Source organism: Thermobia domestica, chromosome 18 (genome assembly GCF_964235325.1).
Source record: "Thermobia domestica chromosome 18, izTheDome1.hap1.1, whole genome shotgun sequence".
Taxonomy (NCBI): domain Eukaryota; kingdom Metazoa; phylum Arthropoda; class Insecta; order Zygentoma; family Lepismatidae; genus Thermobia; species Thermobia domestica.
In genome coordinates, this window is record NC_137471.1 from 1,706,827 (window position 1) to 1,734,298 (window position 27,472).

General features: G+C 35.9%; 1 protein-coding gene across 1 annotated transcript in view; it reads left to right on the forward strand.

The window, feature by feature from the left end:
• LOC145676073 (23 kDa integral membrane protein-like) overlaps positions 1 to 27,472 on the forward strand; it is a 51,193-nt gene that overhangs the window by 8,005 nt on the left and 15,716 nt on the right. The window contains exons 2-4 of the mRNA XM_081746938.1: positions 9,724 to 9,912; positions 11,636 to 11,803; positions 14,627 to 14,797. Of these exons, the coding sequence (XP_081603064.1) occupies positions 9,724 to 9,912; positions 11,636 to 11,803; positions 14,627 to 14,797 (528 nt within the window). The remainder of the gene's footprint in view (positions 1 to 9,723; positions 9,913 to 11,635; positions 11,804 to 14,626; positions 14,798 to 27,472) is intronic.

The following is a 27,472-nucleotide window of genomic DNA, read 5'->3' on the forward strand; positions in this document are numbered from 1 at the left end:
AATTTTGTATTATCACCTGTCACTAAAAGAAATGAAGTGTAGGTCAATCAGAGTTGCCAACCGCAGAGAACAAAGTTATCGATTTTCGTCTCTAAAATTATCGTATACTCGTTATGCACGTGATAATTGCAGAAAGACGTATAATACGACAAATAATAACGATAACAGTAATCTATATAAATAAAAATGAAAATGACTATGTTTGTGACTTAATAACTCTGAACCACCCGACTGATGTAAATCAAATTTTCAACATAGATGAGGTTCGGGCCTAGGAATTTATTTATCATTTCATTTTGACGGTAGAACTTAGGGGAGGGGGAAGTATATAAAAATGATCAAAGATGACAGATCTTAGTGCCGAATCCATAAGTTTTCGGGGTCGCTGAGATGAACAGTAAGACTTTCGATCCCGTTTAAATCCAAATTTAGCCCCGCAACTTGGGAGAGGGGAAGATATATAAAAATGATCGAAAATGACCGATATCACAGAGTGCTTCAGTAATAGTAAGAAAAGTAACTAACGGAGCATGTTACTAATTATTCTTATTTTAACCCAGCAAAGCAGGTAATTGACGCCAGTGTATCTAGTAATCTTCAGTTTCAAACTCCGAATCGGCGTCACTGTAGGCCCGTATCCAGGGGGGTCTCAGAGGGCCGGGCCCTCTAAATTTTTGCTGCTCCCCCTAAAATTTCACGGTAGGCTTGCAAATTGAACTATCATATGGTGATGACCTATAATATGGTTGGATCCCCCTCCGCTACATTTTTGGGCTGGCAGGGGCCGCGGTGGCTCAGTGGTAGAGCGTTCACCTCTGGTGCTAGGGGTCTCGGGTTCAAACCCTGCTCCCGCCAAGTGAACTTTGTGGTGGACAAACACCGTGTGCGTGGGTTTTCTCGGGGTTGTCCCGTTTCCTCCCACTTTCTTCATTCCACCATTTCATTCATTACTCATTATCACCGTCTCCTTTAGCCTAACCGGCATAACCGTGGGACGTAAAACTCAAAATTTCATTTCATTTCATTTCATTTTTGGGCTGGCTACGGGCCTGCGTCACTGTCCTCCCATTTTAAAATCCTTATAAACACCACTCTGAACAACATTTCCATAAATGTAATGTTCTCATCTCCTGATAAACGTAATTGAATTTAAAGAATGGTTGTGAGGTTCAGGCCCGTATCCACGTTCCCCCCTAAATGTTTACTGCCTTCCCTAAAATTTTCACGGGAGGCTTGCAAAAAATCTCGATTAATTCTATGAGTAAACACGAAGAATAAAATTCAATATAAAAGAGATTATTCCAAGAATTTTTCCATTTTAACTATTTGACGAACACTTCTAAACATATTTTAAAGAAGTTAAAGTAAAGTTAATCAGTCTTCTTGAATGTCGATATGAAATGACACAATACATATTGAAGCAAGTTTTTACGAAAAGAAGGAATATGTTCATAATACTTCATGCCACAGTTGTAATAGCGATCTGGGAGGTAGGAGACGAAGTGTGAAGTGCTTAATGCAAACCAAAAACAGGAGCAGGAACAAAGCGTTTATTTTTTGTTGATTTCAGTAACGGCGGTAGGTTATTGTTGTTCTATTGTGAAGTTGTAGTACATACCTGGATTGCAAAATCCTCGTCAACAGCAAACCTTTGATTAACTCTGGAACAATTAGTTGGAATAATTAGTTGTGAAGTGCATTAAGAGCCCCGAGTTCCGTTAAAGGCGATTGATTCTAGTAAATTATTGTGGTGTAATATGTAAAACAAGAACTGTGGTGGAACATTCACCGAAAAAGTAATGGTTGCAAAGACTTTCATATGTTTGTTCTCGTAGAAGAATAAAGTTAAGCTAAAGTACCTTAATTAGATGATGTGGTCCATGTTCCGTTAAGGGGGTCCAGAACTACACTGGACCCCCTTAAGCTAACCTATCCTAACCTGACCTAAGCTAACCTAACTTAACCTAACCTGACCTGACCTAACCTAACCTAATATAACGTTATATTATGTAATCAAACCAAAATCAATAGAAAGAAGTGATGTCAAAGACACTGGACCCCCTTAACGGAACATTGACCGATGATGTAACTGAGCAAGTGAACATATTTAACGTTTAAGGATTAAATTTCGGGTTGTGGAGCAAGGACTACTAAAAATTTGCAAGATTTAGAGGAAAAATGAAGTAGCAGAATGTTTTGTATTGTACTTGGGGTGGGGGACTGCGTGGAAGTGGCTAGTTTTCGTATAAAAACGTTGTAAATTGGAACTATTTCTTAGTCGCGTACGCGTAATAATAATTCAACATGAAAGAAGCAGTAATGCTTTTACTCGATACTAGATAGATGTAGCGTTTTACTTACATTGAGAAAAATTCGTTCTCCGGACAGTGGTATATTGTACAAGTATACGGAGTCCTCTTGCTTACTACAAAAATCAGAACGGAGCATGCGTTATCCTATGCTACATAGGCACTGCCCTTAGGTGTTACATCATGGCGTTGCAGGATGTCTGATGTCTAAGAGTCTTCCTTATATTACATACATATATGTATGTTACCTTCGTCAGCTATATGTTATATACGTCTATTTGTATGTGAGATCCTGACCGTCTATATTGTTTCATACGGAAAGTATGTATAGATGGAACACTTATACAGAAAGTAGTATAAAACATGCGTTTTCAGTTATACGCTTACTGTTCGTTAAGTTCAAAAACTGCAGGATTTTCAAATGTAACATACGATATTACGTACGCCACATACATTTTTCTCTCAGTGTAGCTTTGAATAACATTATAGTACTTTCTTTTAGCTGTTTTGGTATGTCTTCTTGGTAGGCCCTATAGTGTGCAGGTAGTTCATTTATATAAAACGAGTTTAATTTAAGATTTTAAACAAGAACTTACTATAAATATTTTAAAATATACAAGTGTAATTGTAAACAAACGAATTACTTCAAAGTTATCCGTCCACCTAATTTTCAACAAAAACCATAATAAAATCTACAATCATCAATTTTTACTTAAACTTTACTCATTTTTATGTTCTGTTACGTTACCTCGAGGGTGGGAGTATGGAGGGGAACCACAATTACATATGGAAATCCATTATTAATCTATAGGTGAGACTGGCCGACCGCGCGGAGCATGGTTGTAGTTAGTTAATGGGGACTGGCAACTTCGCAAGTAACGGAAGGGCAACTTCGCAAGTTAACCCTAAACAAGAGCCTAAGTAAAGTTGAATTTCTTATTTCACAGTAGGTCATCTCTCGTTCTTGATATTAATGTTAGTATTACAAGTGGGACTATCAAAACATATATTTTAATTCTAATTCGTGTAGTTAGTAATACCTATTTAATAAAATTTACGTTTTTTTCATGTAGATTACAGAATGTTAACTTAATGTGTGTGTGTGTAGAGAGGGATAATAGAATTATGTAGAAGCAAAATACACACTATTTCAAAAAGAATATACGTATTTCGAATGCATATATTTATTAAACTTTAAGACATACGAATATGAAATTTTACACACATATTTAAGAACCTATCAAGTTCAAATTACAGTTCAAAGTTTAAATTACAGATCTTCAATATGTCCTCCATCAGCGACACGAACAATATCACATCGATACTCAAATTCCTCCCACACTCGGGCAAGCATGTCCTGCGTCATTGATCTTATGGCAGTACGGATCCGGTTCTTCAACTCTTCCAGGTTCTGTTTGAGTGGTGGTACATAAACATTGTCTTTAAAAAGAAACCCAAAGGAAGAAGTCACTGGGTGCCAAATCCGGTGACCGTGGAGGCCAGCTGAGACATGCTAAGTCGCCAGCTCCTTGACGACTAATCCAACGGTTCGGTAGAGTTTTATTCAGATATTCACGCACTTGGCGACTCCAGTGAGGGGGGGCCCCGTCTTGTTGAAAAATGAAGTTATCTTCGTGCAGCCTCGGAAACAACCAGTTTTGCAACATAGCGAGGTACCCCTGACTGTTAACCGTGTTTCTATTAAAGAAGAATGGACCATAAACAGATGATCGGGATATTGACTTTGGGCGAATCTCGTACATGTTCAATGACTGCATGTGGGTTCTGTAGGCCCCAAATTCTAACATTTTGTTTGTTTACCTGACTACTAACACGGAAAGTCGCTTCATCACTGAACACGATGCGTTGTGCAAAAGTGTTATCATTGTCAATAGCATCTACTATCCATTTCATAAAGATAGGCCCCTGACTTCGTGGTGCTGCCATGACGTTCAGTCAAAACTTATATTGCATTGTCGTACCTCGTTGGAATTGCTGGAATGTTGTCTTTTCAATACTTAAGATATAAAAATTTTCTTTGTACTATGTAGTGAGAAAAAAATAAAAATTAATGAAAAAGTGCGTATTTTTTCGTACTTTTTTTGGTAATCAATGTTTATAGGACTATATCTCAGAAAATAGATCACGTGAAATAATTTCCTGTGTACAATATGTAGATGCATCCATTAACTGTAAGTTGTGAAAAATTCCATTTTCATCACTTGATACTTTTTGTGTAATTAAAACAAATGTACGACGCTCTGATCTCCTTTACCATGGTAGGTAGAGAAACGTACAAAACACTGTTCGAAAATTTGAAAGCCTAGTGTTCCAAATATTTTAAACTATTAACAAAAAAGGTTTAGTTGGTAGAGTATTTATTTTTTAAAAAAACTTTTTTACTTCAACATATTCTCTGCTTTAAGCGGTGAGCCATGTTGCAGCCCAACCTTTAAATTCCCCGCGCTTATATGAAGATACAGCATACAGTAAGTGGAAGTGCAGCACCGATGTCGTACAGTGTTGTCGCGTTCAGGAAGTCTGTAGCGCGAAGCCTACTTCATAAAGAATGTAATAGGAAAAAGTATTTATTATAATCTTTCACAACATCATAAAAATAATAATAATGCATTACACATCTCAATGTAATCAAAATAAAACGTTGAAGTAAAACATCCACAAACTCATCTCTTAATCTATTTACTTCATTCATTTTCGTAATGGGTTCGTTGACTCATCGCTGCTTCTGCTATCTTCCTGAACACTTATTAACAATGGCTCCATTTCTACCTCAAGATCTATCAGTATACACACTTTCCAGCTTAGGAACATGTTAAAGGTTAAAAAGAAATGTAGCCTTGGCAATCACGTATTCACCCAAGTTCTGCGATCAATTCCCCTGCCGAATGTACAGTAACACAGAATGGGTCCTCTGTTTTCTTTCAACGAAAGAAAACAATGCAATGAGTAGCTGACGAGGGCTGTATTTGCGTCTAATCACGTCGCACTGATTACGTCTTCAACACTTCCCTTCGGTTCGTAGGCGTCAAAAACTTACACACGTATATATATATATATATATATATATATATATATATATGGATATTCCTTTACGAGCGGCGGTATTACAAAAAGAAGAGGCAAAATTTTTAGTGATAATGAAATTGCAGAACTGATGAGTGACTCCGACTCAGACGGTTATGAGTTAGTAATGAATAGTAATGACATTGATTATTCTGTGCTCAGTGGCGTATTCGGGAGTGAACAAGGTATTAACTCGGTTTCAAGTGAACCTGAGGCTGCGCCGGGAAAGAGAAAAAAAACGTGTCGTTCCTATTCAAAGACAGATTCTGATGTAGCATGGAGCGATAAAATTCAAGTAAACGCAAAACCCCTGTTTAGTAGTGTCCCGGGAATTGATCAAAATGCTGGGCTATCTGCAGAGTATTCCGCATATAAAGTGTTTCAGCTGTTTTTACCGATGAAGTTTTGTAGTAAAAAGAAAAAAAGTTGAGTTGATTTTGAATTGAACGTTCTGTTCAGCAGTGAGGCTATATGAGACGTGGACCTACTGATAAACGTGGAATCCAAACTACAAGTACGTAGCATCAGCAAGGTGAAAGGAAGTTTTTAATAAATATTAACGTTTATTGCAGGAATGCAAATAACCACTCGCCCGGGGCGTGTGGTTCATCGGTGCGGGCGAGTATTTAATATCATATGGAAGTTAAGTAAATTATTTTTATTATGTGATGTGGGCTAGTAACTTTTTTCTTGGGCGAGTAAACTTTTGTTGCTTATTTGCATCCCTGGTTTATTGCCTGATATATAAAGTTGGACTTTGCGTGGGAAAGTGCTTCGAAATGTACAACACTAAAGAGAAGTACTGGGACTCCTAGATCTGAAAACAGATTTTCTGTGAAGTGGAAACTAGAGACCTGCACGGGCCGGGCCTGGCCCGAGGCCCGAAGCCCGGCCCGGCCCGCGGGCCGGGCTTGGGCGGGCCGACTCTATTATTTCTTTGGGCCGGGCCGGGCTTGGGCGGGCCGACACTGTTATTTCTTTGGGCCGGGCCGGGCTTGGGCTGGCCGACACTGATTTCTCTTCAGGTCGGGCCGGGCTGGGGCCGATCAATTGCAATTCTTTAATAATTATTGACTTTCGTTAAACGATAATTGAAATAAAGCCAAACGTTGAAGAACTGTGTCCGTGAAAAATGTTACAAAGAATGCAGTAGCTATTTACAATTTGTGTTCCTTAGCGGTTCCACTTTCACTATAGAGGATTGCAGGCATTATGCGGTAAATTGAGCTCTGACCTTGACCTTCACTGAACTCAAAATATAAAAAGAAGGGGTGAGAATGTTTTGCCTGTCGCTAAACAATATTGCCATCTTCACTTTATGCTAAAAATCAATTAAGTTAGATTTTTGTTACAGGGAATGGAGTTTTTGTTCTCTCGATGACAGGCAAAGTTCTAGGAGGGAATGGTACCATTCAGGAGGCAAGCGTCAGGTTGTAAACCAGAGTTTAGAAAAGGTTTCTGAGGTTAGGTCAAATTTAGTACTAAATTTTGAGAAAGATTGGGACTCGAGCTAATTTTTTAAAAAATTTATCGGGCCGGGATCGGGCCAAAAACTTTTAAAATTTATCGGGCCCGGGCCGGGCTTGGGCCAAGAATTTTTAAAAACTTATCGGGCCGGGCCGGGTTCGGGCCGAAAATCTCCCAAACTTTTCGGGCCCGGGCTGGGCCGGGCCTAGGTACGTTCGGGCTGGATTGGGCTCGGGCCGAAAAATTCGGCCCGTGCAGGTCTCTAGTGGAAACTCAATATTACATATCAACTAAGGTTGTGTCGTATAATAAAGTTTGTGCTTGTATTTGTTTCTGTGCAAGTGTATTTTGTACTCCGTGCAGTAAGTGAAGAACTGACTTTTCACATTTTCGACAAATTTTCGAGGACCATCACATGCAAATCCAAACAAAATAAGAGTTCGCTTTTCTAATTTTGAACACTTGGCACATTTACTGTATATCCTGTTAATTTCTAAGAAATTGATTCAAAATCTGTAAAATTTTAAAAATATCTAAAAAGTGTCGGACAGTGTGCATGACAAGTTTAAATACCTGTCCGGCTGAGAGTGTATAGGGCCAGGAAAATGTGGCAACGTAGCACTCCGTATAAACTGCGATAGGAAAGGGCGCAAAGCTGAGAAAATCATAATATCATATTTGTGATTGTTTATCTTTTAAAACAAGTCAAAACAGTTTGGTTGAAAAAGCTACTTTAAGATCTTTCTAAAAGTTTTTTTCAGATTGTAAATACACCGCAGCAATTCAGAGATAATGATGTCTCGCTTTTTACTGAATAACAAGAAAATTACTACGTGTTGAATAATGAAATTTTCAGAACTTACAGGTAATATATGCATCTACATATCGTGCACAGGCAATTATTTCATGTTATCTCCTTTCCGAGATATAGTCTTATAAACATTGATTTACCAAAAAAGTACGAAAAAATACGCACTTTTTCATTAATTTCTATTTTTTTCTCACTACACAGTACAAAGAAAATTTGTATGTCTTAAGTATTGAAAAAACAACATTCCAACAATTCCAACGAGGTACGACAATGCAGTATAAGTTTTGACTGGACGTCACGGCAGCACCGCGAAGTCAGGGGCCTATCTTTATGAAATGGATACTAGAATCTCGTTACAAAATGCCACACGTTTGTGTTTGTCATCAGGACGCAGAGCTTGTAACAACTGTAAGTTGTACGGCTTCATAACCAACCGACGTTTCAAAACACACCAAATTGTTGTTGTCGGCAGTTGTAACTCCCGGCGACGAGTTGATTTTGAAGGACTACGTGGGAAACCAGTTTGAATTCGTGCAACATTTTCTTCAGGAACACGAGGGCGGCCAGGACTCTTTCTTTACATACACATCCTGTATCTACAAACTGTCGATACCATCTGCGAATGTTCCACCCATTCGGAGGATCAATTTGGTGCCTCAACTTGAAACGTCTTTGCACTGTAATCACGGAATTGCACTTCGTAAACTCGAGAACACAAAATGATTTCTGCTGCGGAGTAGCCATTTTAAACATATGACGGTTACCAAGCAAAACAGAAGACAACTGACATCTAGCGGTTATTAATATAAACTAGACTATGTATTCGTTTCTCCAATAGCCGAGCCGAGGCGCAGCGATCGATAGTTTGGACAAAATAATTCTTCGTAATACGTAAATTCTTTTTGAAACAGGGTGTTGTACTTAAACATTCAAGAGCGGATATGATGAATTCCTGATGTTATTATTTGATGTACTATAATATGGTTGGGTCGGGTCCCCCTAACTTCTACCGGCCCCCCCTCTACATTTTTGGGCTGGCTAATTTCCTAGTGGGGTTGCCATTTGTCAATTCTCAAATCGTTATTGATATATTTTAGCGGAAATGACTGCTAAAAACTTCAGTATATGTATTTGATAATTATTTAATGTACATCAGCAAATAATTTGCACATTCAAAAACTGTAAAACAAAAAGTGTGCATTGTATATTCACCTATTATAGCAAAGGCATTATCGTATATAGCATTAAGGGTTAATTATGGCAAGTATTTCTTTAAACCAAGTACATTAATAATAGGCAAACTGTCTATGCAAACTTTTATATTATCTATTATTTCTTCACTTGATTATTGCTTATCCCAAAAATTCAAATAGCTACAGTTTATAGCTAATCCCTTTCCAGCTTTAGAAAAAAGTAGATGTAAACAAACCCACCTGACTAACAGTGGGTCGATGACCAGTGATTGGTTGTTGGTCTTACTACACTAATATCCTACCGCAATATAATCCCTACTAAAATAATAATTTCAAATAAAGATATCTGTATTTATCCTGCATTTTGTGATAAGAAAAGCAATATATATAATATTTAACAACAGATGCAGCTTTATTTCAACCTCACCAGTACTTTGACATATAGTATTTACTGCGCATGCGTATGAGTTCGCGCGCCGACCCCGCTCATTTGAAATTATAGAGTGCAGAGTTTCATGGGAACAATAATCTATTTTCGTCTCGTGCTATGAAACACAAAAGAGGACAACAGCAACAGAGGCAACTTCGTTTATATAACGATTTAAGAACATACATATTTCCAACATAGCAGTAGTCAGTATCAGTGCGTTAATTATTTACCAACCAACCGTATTCTTATACTGTGGAAATTATGCGACAACAGTAAGCTAGCAGACGATCTTGCTGTCCACGTCTCTCGCTGCCGAAGCACGTGTGAGCCGCGGAGTAGTATATTTCGCTCTGTTTACGTCTACATTGTTCTAAGGCTGGAAATACTTTACTAAATAACTAACTCATTAATTGTTATGATTTCTTCCAGCTCTGTGGTTTGGCGTTGTTGATAACAGGGTCTGTTCTTCAAGCTCGAAATGCCGACTACAGTAATATCTACGACTCATCGGTAGCGGCGCCACCTATCCTGTTGATCTTTATTGGTTGCGTAGTTTTCATTATTGCCTTCTTAGGATGTTGTGGTGCCTTGAGAAAAAGTCGATGGATGCTTTTAGCTGTAAGTATAGACTCCATCATTAATATTTACTTTTTCACGTGCAGAAGTTAATTTGCAAAATACGGTAGTAATTTTCTTTCTGTAAACAAAAAAATGAACATTGTTCGTCATACTTATGTTGAAAATAACTCATAAAAACTACTAGATTGGTAAGAACGGAATGTCCATTCCAGGGCCGGATTGTCCATTCCAGGGGGCTTAGGTGAGCTGTAGACCCGGGCCTTAGGTGGACGAGAGCCTCCACTCTGATCAAAATCTTCACTGGCTGTCTAAAAAGAATCATACAAGATACAATCATCATCATAAGATAAGATACGACCAAAAATATGAAACAAATTTCCTCGTTTGCTACATGAAGATTGAATATAGACCTAATACATGAGAATTACATTAATACATTTATATAATACGGTAACTTTGTGTTTCTTTTTATAAATTGGATAAAGTTCCACTACGTATCATATCATCTAATACATGACATGGTTCATGACGTAAAATTATGTGTATTCCCTTAACTTTCCTACTGTACTTTCTCAGAGATATATTAGGTGAAGTCAGCAGGCGCCACAGTTTTTCTAGCTCCGGGCCTTCAGTGGGTTTCATCCGGCCCTGGTCCAACCCAGATGTGACGCCATGCGCCCCGTATTTTTTCAGATCCACTTTTACCTCTAGGAATAAGGATACATAAATAAGTGTTTGTTACCATATAATACACCAATGATGGTATAAATAAACTTAAGTAACTGTTATAATATTATACAGCAGTGATGGTTTAAGTAAACTTAAATAATTATTTGTTATATTATACACCAGCGGTGACATAATTAAGCTTAAATAACTGTCTGTTATTATCACCAGTGCTGGCATAAGTATACAAAGATAATTGTTCGTTATCACATTATACACCAGCGATAGTGTAAGTAAACTTAAACAACTGTTTGTTATCATATTATACGCCTGTGGTGGCATAAGTATACATAAATAAGTGTTATCACATTATACAGCAGTGATGGTGTAAGTAACCTTAAATAACTATCTGTTGTGGTATTATACACCAGTAATGGCATAAATAAACTGATAAAACTGCCTGTTACCATATTATAGACCAGTGGTACAATAAATAACTGTTATTACATTATACAGCAGTGATGGTGTAAGCAACCTTAAATAACTGTTTGTTATAGTATTATACACGAGTAATAGCATAAATAAACTGATAAAACTGCCTGTTACCATATTATAGACCAGTGGTGACATAAGTATACATAAATAACTGCTTGTTGTCACATTATACACATGTGATGGTGTAAGGAACCATATATAACTGTTCGTTATCATAGTATACACCAGTGATGGTATAAGTAAGCTTAAATATCTGTTATATTATACACCAGTGATGGTTTTAACAAAAGAGACACTGACCAAAGCTTAAAACCCACTTTATTTTAAATTATAATTTAAAACCGTTACAAATTATAATTTAAAATAAAGTGGGTTTTAAGCTTTTGTCACTGTCTCTTTTGTTAAAATAATCAATCCAAAGCCATGAACAGTCGTAATAACCAGTGATGGTATTAGAAAACTTATATAACTGTTATAATTCTATATACCAGTGATGACATACGTTAACTAAAGTTACTGCCTATTATGATAAGGGTCCTGTGATTTATTTATTTATTTAAGAACAATACTGAGTAACTTACAAATGCTTTTAAAACTTCAGTTTGCAGGATGTTTGTTAGTGATAGTTATCTTGCAACTAGCCGCTGGGATTACAGCTTTAGTGAAGAAAGATCAACTGTCAGATCTTCTCAGAGATGGTCTTTGGAACTCTTTTAACAACCGTAACGATGAAGCAACTCAACAATTCTGGGATAGCATGCAACGTGACGTAAGTTCAATTTCATTTTATTTTTAAATAACTAGTTGTGACCGTGTCTTCGGCTCTCTGTACTCCATAGGTTAGAACTGTGCTTAATTAAAAGCTTTAATTGTTACATTTAACAACTTTTATTTATTTATTTATAAAACAATGCTTAATTAAAAACTCTAATCGTTTACATGTAACAACTTTTATTTATTTATTTATTTATAAAACAATGCTTAATTAAAATCTCTAATTATTTACATCTAACAACTTTTATTTATTTATTTATTTATTTTTGAATTTGACTACCAACCAATGTGCAGTTACACAAACATTAAGCCCAACTATGGGTACGGCACTTGTCCTATTTTAAAGTAATTAAATTGAAGCATGTAGGTTTTCAAGTTGCAATTAAATCGTCCAGCATTTTTAGTGTACCAATTGCCTGCACACTCAGTAATTTATCTACACGCCCTAACACCCCTCAATACCCCCTAAAATTTTCAGACACCCCCGGAAATAAAATTCTTACACCCCCCAACTAGGGGGGTGAAACACTAAATGATTCATTCTTGTTCTGCCTAAAGCTCTCCAGGACTTTGTAGAAAATATTTTTAATGAATTCTATGCGAGGAGGAAATTTTTAGGGAAACGCAGCACCGAAAAGCTTGACTCTTAGCGTGCTTGTATGCAGATTGGTACTCGTGTATAAAATGGCTGTAGTAACGAGGGCGGGAACTAAATCCAAGCGGTCCAAATGCAAGGGAAATTCTGACGAGGACAAATTCACAGGGATATATATTGGATGCACATTCCCTATGATTATTTTTCCCTTCAATTGTCATATATCTATTCTAAAATGTTATCTGTATTTTTTCAGCTGAAGTAACTTTTTCTCTCTTTTAAAATGCTGAAAACTCAATAAAACGTAAAAATGTTATAATAAAAGGGCAGATTAGCTTTAATTACTTTCACACATATCCATATGAAAAATTCTGGGTATTCCTATTTATTATATCTTTAATACATTTGAAATACGTTTAGCATATTACAGTAATACCATTCGTTTTAATTACGAAAAGTAACTGTGATGCTGTTTGATTTTAAAAAGTCGTTCTTGTGTAGAAGCATATAGAAGTCTTTTATTTAGAGTAATGTATACATGTTTATTTTAATTCTGAAATACTGATCAAGATTATATATATATATATATATATATATATATATATATATATATATATACATTACTCTATACAGGGTGTATTATATATATATACAGGGTGTTTCAGATGAAACGTCCAGTGCTTATAAATTCGAAACGGTTGAGAATAAAAAGATGAAACAAAAACTGAGATAGGAAAATGTGATAGGGCGCATCACATGGTGTTGTTGTGGTGACTTCCAGGGCCCTCCTTCAAGGGGGCCTAGGGGCCAACTTCTAATTTTCAAATAGGAACACGTATTGAATCATACCTCATTGAATAGTACTTGAAAAACGAGACAACTTTTGTAGGAAACAATTTTCGATTTGGGCCACCGTTTTTAAATGGCAGCAAAAAGTGGGTCCTATATCTGATAAAACGTCCAGTGCTTATAAATCCGAAATGGCTGAGAATAAAAAGATGAAACAAAAACTGGGATAGGAAAATGTCATAAGGGACATCACATGGTGTTGTTGTGGAGACCCCCAGGGCCCTTCTTCAAGGGGACCCAGGGGCCAACTTCAAATTTTGAAATGGGAACACGTATTGAATCATACTTCATTCAATAGTACTTGAAAAACGAAACAACTTTTGTAAGAAACCATTTTCGACTTGGGCCACCGTTTTCAAAATGGCCGCAAAAAGTGGGTTCTGTATAAGATAAAACGTCCAGTGCTTATAGGCCTAAATCAGAAACGGCTGATAATAGAGAGATGAAACAAAAACTGAGATAGAAACGATGATAAAGCATATCAAGTGGTGTTGTTGTGGTGACCCTCAGGAAACTCAGTGAAGGGGGCCTAGGTGCCAAGTTCAAACTGATACAGGACTTTTGCGGCCATTTTGAAAACGGTGCCCCAAATCGAAAATTGTTTCCTACAAAAGTTGTTTCGTATTTCAAGGACTATTGAATGAGGTATGATTCAATACGTGTTCCTATTTGAAAATTTGAAGCTGGCCCCTGGGCCCCCTTGAAGGAGGGCCCTGGGGGTCACCACAACAACACCATGTGATGCGCCCTATGACATTTTCCTATCTCAGTTTTTGTTTCATCTTTTTATTCTCAGCCGTTTCGGATTTATAAGCACTGGACGTTTTATCTGAAACACCCTATAGATAGATAGATAGATAGATAGATAGATTTTCCCTTATCTTCATTGACCAGCGTAATGATACTTAACGAGAGAACTAACAGTTTCCATACTCTTCCTTGAGCAGAGTAATAGATTATTAATGGAAATAACAATCACTTTCTTACTTGTCGCAGACCAGCACAATAATACTTAACAAGAACACTAGCAATTTCCGCACTTTTCCTTGGGTAGCGTAATAGATTATTAAAAAAAAAAAAAAAAAAAAAAATGAGCAGTTTCATATTCTTTCATGAGTAATATAATAGATTATTTATTAATTGGAATCACTGTCGTATTGCTTGCTTATCCTTCATTCAGCAGCGTAGTAGTATTTAACGAGAACACCAGCAGTTATTACGCTTCTTCTTGAATAGCGTAATAGATTATTAATGGGAACACCATCACTTTGCTTACTCGTCATTCGCCAGTGTAATAATATTTAACGAGAACACAAAACAGTTTTCTTACTCTTTCTTGACTAGCGTAGTATATATATTCATTGTACTTTGCAGTTGGAGTGTTGCGGAGTATTTGGACCAACTGACTATGGGTCGGGAGTTCCATCATCATGTATTACTGGCGCTTCCTACTACAATGTTGGATGTTACCCGGTTCTTAGAGATCAAATTAAAGATGCCCTGATTGCAATTGGGGGTGTTGCCATTGCTCTAATGTTCATAGAGGTAAGATATTATTTTATATGTATCTACTTTTGTCACTCGATTTTTTTGTTCTTCATTACTTGTATTTCCAAAGAAAGTTGATTACAATATTGTATAGATTAAAAATTGCTTCTGTATCTGTACACTATAGTAGTACTATATTTAATATACTTAAGCTGATCACTATTATAGCAGAAATAAACACGTCATCACGATAGGACAAAGCACGGTACTTAAAAACAGTTGTTCCAAAGGCAGACCCGTAGCCAGCCCAAAAATGTATGGGGGCTCGATCAAACTATATTATAGTTCATTTGGAATCCTACCGTGAAAATTTTAGGGGGTAGTAAATATTTAGGGACGGTCCCCTAGAACCCCCGTGGATACGAGCGTGTCCAAAGGTAAGTTGTACTGCTCTTGAATGCTACGGCAGTGTTGTCAGTTGGCAGAAAATTTCCCATAAATAGGGAAATTGTGAACACTGCTGAGAATACAGGATTTTTCCTTCAAATTAGATTGAAAATGAGAAATTTTTGAGATTTTCAAAATTTCTAGCACTTTTTTTCTTTCTTTTTAACTCGTACTCTTTTCTTTTCACTTATTTTCTGTTTCTTTCTAACGCACACATACACCGAATAATTATCCACCACAATGTTGACGAAGTTTGTATATACATATCTAAAGAGTCACAACCAGCAGCTGCATAAAACTAGATCAAAGTCGAGCAACACAAGAGGAAACTAGAAGTAGTGTTGTAAAAAAACGTTTTTTTTTCTGTAAAGTTTTTTTTTCAATAAAAAACGTCGTTCTTTTTCATGTTTTTTTTCAAATGTCTGTTTTTTTTTTCTGGCAGCTATTATTTATTGATGTATGTTGAAGATTATTGAAATAATCAATAGAACTTGAGTCGAAGTCCTCGTAACTTACAAATCGTTTGTTTCCTTGTACATATACGAGCAAAATCGTGTGATTATTCCTTTCGGACCCAGATCATTTTTGGCGTTTTCCTACTTTGTCAGTTAGTGACGTATTCCTCAAAAACCATTTACCCTATTGATATAGTTAAGACGTTGTTTTTTTTAGAAAAGGAATGTGGCTATTTTTTGGTGTACGTTACATTGCAGTGTTGCGAGCGGGTGGGAAATTACTGAGGGAAATGTAGGGGTGAAAATTTACAAAAAATCCCTAACCGAAATTCAAGATTTTTTGCATCTAGCACCACTGTTGCCATATGGGTCTAAGTCACCTAAAAAGATTCTTTGGTGCGTTGACAAGGTAGAGTGAAAACCTGAAGTCGCTGGCTTCCATTCAAAGAGAGAAAGAAAAAAATTTGTTTCCATACACATGAAATTTTGACACTTTTTACGCCTCAAAAGCAAAAACCAACAGATATGCCGACGCTACAGCTTCTCTAATTATCCTAATTGAAACTTTTTATGGTGTGTTCTGTAGGCTAAAGAGAAGGCTTTCAGGTAGTGGTACATTTGTTCCAACGTAGCGAGCAAGAGGGAAATAATAGAGGAGAAAGGGAAATTTGCCGAATTTTTTACTTAAAATCGGGAATTAATTGTTTTGGCTGGAAACATTGCCATAAAACATACGTAAACTATCTGAAAGTAAACCTTGGTACCCTAAGAATTTATCCTACAAGTATCATTGCGATATCTAACAAAGTAAACATAAAATTTTAAAAAAAAATCTCATTCTAACTCAGAAATGCACAATTTTCTTACCATTTACAGAACATGGTTTATTATCAGCCACAACTGTACTTCCCCTAATTATTCTACCGAAACTTTTTATGGTGCGCTGTGTCGGCTAAGGACGAGGCTTTCAGACAGTGGTACGTTTGTTCGAATGTAGCCAACAAGAGGGAAATAATAGAGACAAAAAGGGAATTTTTCCAAAATTTCCTCCTAAAATCGGAAATTAAAATTTTCTGTAGCTGGCAACAGTGCTAGCAGACACACACAAACTATCTTAAAAGAAGCTTTGGTATCCCTATTATATACCCTACAAGTATTGTGACGATATCTAATAAAGTAAGCAGATCATTAAAAAATATTTCAGTCTACGTAAAAAAATCAATTATCTTTCCACTTAGAGAACAAGGTCTACTGTAAACCTCAACTGTACTTCCCCTAACTATCGTATTGAAACTTTCTATAGTGCGTTGTGAAGGGCAAAGACAAGACTTTCAGATACTGGTACTTTTGTTCCTATGTAGTCAACAAGAGGGATATAATAGACAAAACACGTAATTTTCCCCTAACATCTTGAATTAAAATTTTCCGTAGCTGGCAACACTGCTACCAGACAGACGAAAACTATCTTAAAATAATCACTGGTGCATTACTCATATATCCTACAAGTATCATGGCGATATTTAAGAAACAATGCTTTTAATTACCAAAAATATATTTCGATAAACAGAAAAGTAGGGGAAAACAAGAGTTAGAACCTAAATCCGAATTTTTTGTGCGTCCCCTAGTTACTCCACTGTAACGATATGTACCCAAGTTTGTTCAGTAAGAACAAATGTTCGACTGGCGTAAGTTGACTTGCATTGGGACGTATAGGTAGGTTTATAACAAAAATTTCGAGTTTTTTGCCCAAATTTAAGGAGATTTTAATTTCCGTAGTTGGCAACACTGCGCGCAAGCCCATCCAATTGATGTCAACAATTAGGTATCCATCCGACGTATCTACCTGACAAGTCTTAAGGAGGTCTCTCTACAACGAATGAAGCTACAGGGGAAAAGTAATAAAGAAAATTCGAAAATTCTTGAATTTTTGACGGGTGAAATTTGAGAAGGAAATTCGACACACAGAAGAAGAAGAAACTAAAATGATAAACTATGGACCAACCATATTTGGCAAAAAAAATATATACCGATATCTTAATTAGTGACCATACAGGAGCGTATTAAAAAAGTGACACACGCGTATGTGTCACTTTGGCCATGTGGGTCCGAAAGGGTTACGAGTGTACATTTAATTACATTTTTTTGACTACTAACTTGTGTTGTTGTAGTAATTATAGTCTTGACTAATAATAATATCGTTGTTGTAAACAATCATAATCTCTCCTTTTTACATCTTAGTTCCAATACTGATGCTGAGAAATGCAGGGTGTTTCAAAATGAATATCGGGGAATTAAGTCTTCGTAGTACTTATTACATTTTACGCACAGGGGTTACATGCACAGGACCGACACGGCGTAGGATCGACACGGCATAGGATCGACACGGCGTAGGATCGACACGGCATAGGATCGACACGGCGTAGGATCGACACGGCATAGGATCGACACGGCACAGAACCGAAACGGCACAGGATCGACACGGCATAGGATCGACAGCAGAACTTTCATACGATCGAAATAATAAAAAATACATTATTTTATAATTACGCAATATTAAGTAACAATTATTTTCTCAAGGATATATAGGAGAGAACCGTCATACGATCGAAACGGCATAGGAACGAAACGGCGTAGGATCGACACGGCATAGGACCGAAACGGCACAGGGCCGACACGGCATAGGACCGAAACGGCACAGGATCGACACGGCACAGGACCGAAACGGCATAGGATCGACACGGCACAGGATCGACACGGCACAGGATCGACATTCTGTAGGGTGGTCAACACTTTCTGAAAATATCAATATCGCATATCCCTCAAATTGAATTTGTGGATATAAAAAATTGTAAGGATAAATAATTCTAAATGGTCTATTTTTTAAAAAATTGTATAAAAATATTGTGCGTAATATATCCATGCCGTAATAAATACACCTTTAATTTTGTGATATTAAAAAAAATACGCTAAATAACTCCAATAGTTGATTCGAGGTTTTCAATACCGAATAAATAATATTATTTGTCTGATATTTTTATAATGCTGTAATTTTTTATGTATACTAAGTTGAAGTATGTACATGTAAAATAGAGAAAGAGATTTACAAAATAAATTTAGAATGTGATCAAATTCAATCTGATTCCTTTACTTACAAATTTCGATTCAAGACCAAAATCAATCGTTTGATATGGATTTGTTGTTGCTTGTTTGGAAGAAAAGTAATTTGATTCGAAAAACATAAGAATATAATTAAGAAATAATGTTGATGAAGGTGATTTGTTTCGGGGCGGTTTGCTTATTTTGAAGAAAACATCACTTGTTTCAAAACAACCAGTAAAATATATCTATTTCCAGGATACATTTAGTGGTCAACTTCATACTGTTTTTTCTGCTTTTAAATATCGATTCAATACTCAAGCTAATAACATGTTTTCCTTTCTTATTGATTGGTTTGAAGAGGAAATAGTTTGTTTTGAAAATTATTAAGAGTCATTTACAAAATAAGGTTGGGTGGGCCAACTTTTTGGTGGTATTTCAAATTTCGATTTAAAATCAAACTCAATCATTTATTTTTCGTTCGTTATTGATTGTTTTGAAGAAAAACTAAGAGCCATTAAAGAAATTTTTATAGTAAAGGTGGTCACCTTCACAGGGTTCCTGCACTTCAAATTTCGTTCAAAGCATAAAACGGTTAAAATAATAAGAGAAACACAATCAGTACTCTACGCAAATGTTTAGGGGGTTCAGGGGCTTTAGGAACACAAGTTTATATAATATCAAGTGTTTATATATATAAACGTGCTAATATGATAAACGTGCTTAATTTTGCATAATACCTTGCTCAAGGGGGGTTTCAAAGTCCTTAATCCCTTTACTTCAGTACGCCACTAAACATCAATTATAAGTCATTCGTTATCCAAATTGTACTTCTTGTACTGATTCAATCCTTAATTTTAAAGTTCAAAATTATATGAGCACTTATTATGCTATTGGAAAAGAGCACATATTTTATGACAGTGCAAGGTAGTTTCTTGTTTTAACAATTGAAAGAAAGGAAAACACCAATAAAAGTAATAATAATACCTGACACGAATTCCGATAGTAAATCATATTTTATTATCTTATTTGAAACTTTGAGAAAATTGAAGCTCTACACCGAATACAAATTGGATAATAAGCAATGCTTTATAATTGCTTGATAAATTTCAAATTGAGAACAAAGAGAGTGATACTGTTTAAAAGAAAGATTGAATAAAAACAAGAATTTTAGGAATGATCTAAAAAATGGATCAAAGTATTATGATCTTGGCTAATATTAATTTTTGGATCAGTTACCATTAAATATTCGAACTGTCTCTAAATCGAGTTTTCTCCAGATATGTAGTTCTCCAGGTATAAGGAGTACAAGAAAAATTTCGATTAATTAAATATTTTGGATTTTTTTTTTATAACGGGCCACAAAATTTTTGGACGGTCCCTAAATCGACTTTTCATATTTTTTACGCAATAAGCATATCACACTGAGTTAAGTGATATCTTGGGTTGGGTTACACTATATGTAGTTCTCCATATATAAGACATACAATAAAATTATTGATTGAATGAAATATATTGGACTTTTTGGATCAGGGGCTACAAACGTTTGGACGGTCCCTAAATCAAGGTTTCGTATTACTTTCGGAATAAGCACATCATGCTGAGTTAAGTGATAGTTTTGGTTTGGCTGCACTATATGTAGTTCTTCAGATATAAGACGTACAAGATTTTTTTTTTTTTTTTTATTGAATGAAATATATTAGATTTTTTGGATCAAGGGCAACAGAATTTTTGAATGGCCCCTAAATCGAGCTTTCGTTTTATTCAGGCACTAAGCACATCATACTGAGTTCAGTCATAGTTTAGGTTTGGGTACACTATATGTTGTTCTCCAGATATAAAGCCTACAAGGAATTTATTGTCTGAAATATATTGGATCTTTTGATCCAATAATAGTCCTTCATCCTCCATTTATACATTAAGCAAGTAACAGTATAACGTGTACATTACGTGATACACTTTGTATTTTATGGTGTGATGTTTAATAATAAATTATTAACAGAATACCCGTTCTTCGCACGGGGAGAATAGTTTCATTTTGAGCATAAAGGGCAATGGAATCTGAGTATGGATTTAAACTGCATCGGGAGTGTTACTGTTCGTCTGAGTGACTCCAAATACTATTTCATCGACACTAATATCGGTATTATTTTTTATCATTATATATATAGTGTGTAACTTCATTAATGTAATGAACGTCTGGAGGTGATTCCTGGACTCGGAAGAAGAATTTAAATGAAACGAAGTCTTTAGCTTATCATAATTATAACTTCTATGCCAATGGTAACGGATGATCAATCAACGGCTTCCTGTTCAACTTAAGAGTGTGTAAAAATGAGAAAAAAATAACTTTGATCCAGAGTAGGTTTATAACGACTGTGCATAAGACAGTCAGGGGCAAAAGATCATGTACGATGAACTAGAGTATAAGGGATTCTTCACATAACAACAGTGATTCCCACAAATTATGTGAATATAATTTGAGCCAAAGTAAGCTAGATTAAAAGATTTCCTCCCCGTAATGCGTAAATTCGTGGAAGATAATAACTACGAGTACAGAAGGAATGAAACTCGACGATACTCAAGGTTTTGCGCGTGTTGCACAAGGAAAGAAAGAAATACAATTTCAAATTATCGATTTATTCTGTTTCGGAGAAGGTAGGATAACTGAAATACTCAGAGGTACCTTGTACAGTATTTGTGCAATGCAGTATGTGTACAGGAGATAGCTATGAAGAATAACAGTTCACAGTCTGATATTGTCGACCGTTGACCGCATTGCAAAGATGACATCGGCGAAGCAAATTTTTCCGCGTGTGATCAAGCACATCTGAAATTTCGCAGATGATTGCCGCAGCTATATTACATCGAGCTACAAGTTCTTCGACTGTCGTGGCCGGAGTTTCATACGTATCCCCGAAATAAAAAAATCAAGCAGCGTGAGGTAGAATGAACGAGGTTGTCATAACACAGGTTTTTCTCTCCCAATCTGGGAATGTTTCATTTAGGTAAGTCTGCATATTCCTGTCAAAATGTGCAGGTGTACTATCATACTGAAATCACATCTGCTGTCTTATGTTCAAGGGCACATGTTCTATCAATTTTGGGAGAAAATTACGTAAAAATAAAAGATACGTACTCCCACACAGGCAGACCGATAATAAATAAGATCCTACCACAAAATTATCCACCACACCACACCAAATTTCTGCTGCTGATCGTTTACTAGAGTTGCATGTGGGTTTTTACGCCATACACATGATAGTTTCAAGACGGTTTTGATCATTCGACGTACGCTGTCTTCAAGTTCAGCTGTCCATATGGGGCTATTTCCTCCGATTTCACGTACGAGAAACCGAAGGGACCCCTCTCTCAAAGTCGAATATGGAGGCGTGGAAAAATACAAGGAAAGTTACTCTCTTTTGAGGGCGACGGTCACGATATAAACGCCTCACTTCTGGGCTATTGCCCTTTGCTACTCCATAAATGAGTTGCATATCTGCCAGCTCGTGGACAGGGTAATCTTCCATCGCGCAGGCGTGTACAGGTTAACACAATCAATTTTACTTAAACACCAACGTCTACACTTTTACACGACCTTAAATACCTGGACACAACCCTCTACCGTTGAACACAACATTTCCCATCCTGTTATACAGCAATTACACGTGTAACAGTAGAGCATCTGACTATGTATATCACTCACAAGTTGCGTAGATGCTTATTACAACTCAGCCATGCTAACTGAAGCCATTCCACAATAAAACTTCAAGACAGCCTTCTGTAAGCCACTCGCAATTGGCACACAAGGGACGATAGTTCCGTAGATATTCCTCCGTGTAGGTATTCCATACAGCTCTAAGGTATGTACATTAGAATGTCGAAAAAAGACTATCCTTTTTTTAAAATGTACTTTCAACGAGCTTCCTTTGAGAAAATTTCTCCGGCAATGATAAAATCAAAATGTAAGTGGTCTACACCAGGATAGTATTTTGGTATATTCACAATAGCAATGAAGTTTTTCATAGCTCAGGGAAAAGTTGAGGTTTGCCAACTCGAAGGAAGGGGAAAACGCCATCAAAAGTATTCCTGGGAGAAGATTCATCTAACGGATAAATCAAGTATACTATTCCAGCGCACTTCTTGGTATCGTTATGCAACGTGTACAACATCCCTTGTTTCTCCACTTTTGTTGCTTCTGTGCACAGAAGTACCATATTCCACGGAATTGCATATTACGAGGAGGAAACCGTTTAATGCAGCTTACTTTTGCCCCATATGTATTCACACAATATTTGGAATCCCTGGGTCATGTGGAGAATTCCTTGTACACTCGTTCATCACATATGATCTTTGCATTTTTCGATGTTATATTTATTTACATGCCGCCTGACTGTCCTATGCACAGTCGTTTTAAACCTAATCTGGATCAAAGTTATTTTTCCTTTTTCACACACTCTTGGACAGGAAGCCGTTCATTTATCATCCGTTACCATTAGCCTAGAAGATATAAGTGTGATACGTTAAAGACTTCGTTCCATTTAAAATCTTCTTCCGAGACGTCATTATGTACTGAGACAATGAATCACACATGTGTATCTCTCTTTCTTTCGAATTCTGAGTGTTCTTCTAACTTGAACGATGCACTATTATTTTTTAATGTTAAATCTTGTACTTGATTGATCATTTCTTCATTCAACGTTTGATAAAATACTGAAAGGAATACTCCAGTTTCTTTGGAAGTCATCCTTGCATCGTCACTGTACACTAATCGAATCTACGACTAAAAACAATGGACATTCTTTTGCCCGACTTCAATAGGCACTGATTTTTCGAAGACTGCTCTAATACATAGGAACAATCAAATTTGTAAATTGAGAGTTTTCTTTTTAAATAAAACAAACTGAATTGCTTAAACTGCGCTATATCGATTGGTTTCAGCATCTGATTTTTTAAAAATAAATAATTAGCAGCACGAAAAATTCCTATATTATCTTCGAAAATAGACCTACATGTTAATTGCTTTACTGGCTTTATACATTTTTCTTTTTGAAAAAGTGATTGTAGGGGAAGATGGGGCTAGTTGCAACAATTTTCAGGTCTGTTTTTTTACTCGAAAATTATTATAGATATAAAAACTATATTGAGTGTAGTAAAAGGTACATGCCTTAACTACATACCAAAAAAAGAGAAGTGCAAAACATCGAACGGCAGTTTTGATAGCATCCACTTTTTGAACTAAGTCCGACTGTTGACACTTGCCCCACCCATGGGGTAAATTGCAACATCATCTGGGGTAAGTTGCAACAATCGGACTTGATTCAGAAATTTAATGCTATCAAATCTACAGCTTGAACATCGCTTCACTCATTTTCACTGTGGCAGTCAATGTCTATAATCTATACAGATGTAGTACGGATTTCTCTCGGAACACGACCAATGAGACCACTTCTCACAACATAAACACTGTACCCAGTCTTCTTCTGTATCCTGTTCTTCGTACGGTTTTTCAGAAACCAAACAGACGACTTGAGAATAAATTCTTCTCAGTTGATGATTTTACGTTTTCGGTTGCTTCTAGATGCTTCTTTTTCATTTCGAAAGTACTTTTTTCTAGAGTGTCTGTGAGAATAGCACATCTCTTCCTTTTCCGAGCTGTCAGTTTTCTAGTTCCAAATTTTGGATAGAACCATACATGTTCAGGAGATCATCTGAAGGATTCTACACTATCTTCTTAGATGCATTTGCAGGTGATCCATGAAGCTCACTTTGACCTGCAGTCTGAAGTTCTAACTGAGAAGATGAAAGGAAACAACTACTACTAGGCACTGCAAGCAATAAGCCATCACTGTTGTCCTATAATAATAATAATAATAATAATAATAATAATAATAATAATAATAATAATAATAATAATAATAATAATAATAATAATAATAATAATAATAATAATAATAATAATGGAATAATAAGCCAGCAAGTTTTTCTAGAGGGCCTTCATTTTTACAAACTAAAAACAAATCAAAAGTTTCTTTCAAGATTATGAAAGAATTAATAACACATAGGTACATATGTATTTCAGAAGTACATATTATTATTATTATTATTATTATTATTATTATTATTATTATTATTATTATTATTATTATTATTATTATTATTATTATTGTTGTTGTTGTTATTATTATTATTGTTATTAATATTTAGTAGTAGTAGTAGTAGTAGTAGTAGTATAGTAGTAGTAGTAGAAGTAGTATATTTCATATATGCTACATTTCTGAGACTTGAGTCTTGATAGTACGTGAAGTTTAAATCAAAGGTTATGTTACGGACGGCAAATGATGGCTTAACACCAAAAACATATTCTGGCCGGGACCGGAGGTTAGTCTGTTTTATGTTTATTAAACGTGTTTAATAATTACAGCAAATGAAATATGTTTATAATAGAATGTGAAAGAATACAGTTTTAAAAGAATTAAACTACGTCAACATGTTAAAATAATTAAAAGAACCTAATTAATCAGCCACTTTATACTCTCGTTTGCTTAACTGGATGAACCGAGGCTTAAAGGAAAAAAGAGTTTTCTGCCCAAATCTCATAAGCAGTGGGATATTTTAATATTATAGAAACTGACTCTCCTTTCGCTTAGAAGTGTAATTTTCAAGACGCTGAAACATATAGTATTTTATTACTTTTAGTTAAAAGTTCAAATGCCGAGTTTCACGCATCTAGCTTAAACAAATCCTTCCTTAATTTATTTACATATTTTCTGAGTAAGTAATGGGGAAATCGAACATAAAAAAATGTGCTCCCTTTGCTCTTTCCCTTTTATGTGTTCAATTTTCAATTTTCAGTTTTTTTTTTTTTTTTTTAATAGGAAAGCTTATATGCCAAGTTTTATTTTACTAGCTTTAGAAACTTGGGAGATACACTACCCTTTAAAAAAATCTTACCTCACCCTTTTTACGATACTTATTTCCAAAAATTCTTTCTTATGTACTGCTTTCATAAGAAAATTATATTTTATAACTAAAATTTATCGACTCTACTTGTAGTAGTATGCCCAAAAATCACTCATCTTTACTCTTTTATATAAGAGTACAGAAGATAAATACAGTCAAACAAATGGACTTCCATGAACAGTTTCCGATTTCTTATAACTAACTTATTCGTACATTTCCCACAAGCTGTGATTTTAAATTTACGCTCTGTCAAGGTCCAGGTTTCAAAAAGGAAGTAACTGGAAATACAATAATATTATGTATTTATGTACAGGTGTAATATGTATAAATTTATTGTCTTATTGAAGCTTTCGTAATCTGAAAATAAACTTTTGATTTGCTTTTAATATATAAAAATCAAGCTCCCCTAGAAAAAATTGCAGGCTACACCCCTAAATGACTATGTAGTAATTTCTGCAAAAATGGCACAGGACCTAAAATTTAGGTCTAGTGCCTATATTTTTAGGACTTGTGCCGTTTAGAACTTATGAATGTCACCCAATGTATTGCATAGTAAATGTTCTTTGTTCAATTTTAAATCTACTGCGTTCTTTATGTATACCGTTGGTATTTAATGTTCACTCGTGAAATGTCTAGTGAGCTTTTGTCTTAATTAAGTAAACTTTGGTGGATTTTTGTCTTACTCTTAATAAAATTCGCTCCACACAGTATATATTGAAACTCTGAATGTTTTCTTGCTTTCAGAAGTCTGGTAAAATATGCTTTTTAAACATTTTTTCAATTTTTTATTTATTTATTTTTGTTTTAGGAATTTGTCTTGGGATTCTCGTATCTCCATTCGAAAGAAACGAATTTCTTAACTAATTATGTAATTAATTCTTAGAATGAAATAAGTTGTATTATGTAATTCACGTATAAGTGCAGAACAGATAGTGATAATAATAATCTTAGTAGTACAAATATAGCTGTTATTGTTGGAATTAGCTACGTTCGTGACATTATTGCCAACTAGTTGCTGCATCGTCGCAATTTCGTGGGGTGGTGGCGAATTTCAGAACTAAAGCAAGTGAATGAAAAAGGCACAAGACCTAAACGGCACAAGTCCTAAAAGGCAGAAGTCTTAAACGCCAGAAGTCCTAAAAATCATATCGCGGCACAAGTCCTAAACGGCAGAAATCCTAAAAATCATACCGTGCCAGAAGTCCTAAACTGCAGAAGTACTAAAATTCAGGTCTAGTGCCTATATTTTTAGGAGTTCTGCCGTTTAGGACTTCTGGATGACACCCGACACATCATGCTGCCTCAGTGATGGTTTGGTGGGGAGTGAGCTACTCAAGCACAACCCAGCTGTATTTTTGCGAACAAGGTGTTAAAACATCTGCCAAGCTATACCAGAACACAGTGCTAACACCTATAGTGTAACCACTATCTGCTACCATGTTCCCTGGAGAAAGGTGGACCTTCCAACAGGATTCCGCTCCAGGCCACACAGCGAAACCAACTTAGGACTGGCTGGCGCGGAACGTCCCTCACTTCATTTCTACCACTGATTGGCCTTCTAGCAGCCCGGATCTTAACCCGTTGGACTACAAACTTTGGGCAGTACTTCAGGCAAAGGTCTGCCATAAACGGCATCCTTCTGTCGACAGTCAGAAACAATCTTGGCCCGAGCAGTGAACAATTTTCCCATGGACAGTTTTGGGTAAGTTACATGTAAAAATGTAACGCGTTACAAGTTACTTTACTTTTTCCTAAAATGTAAAGCGTTACT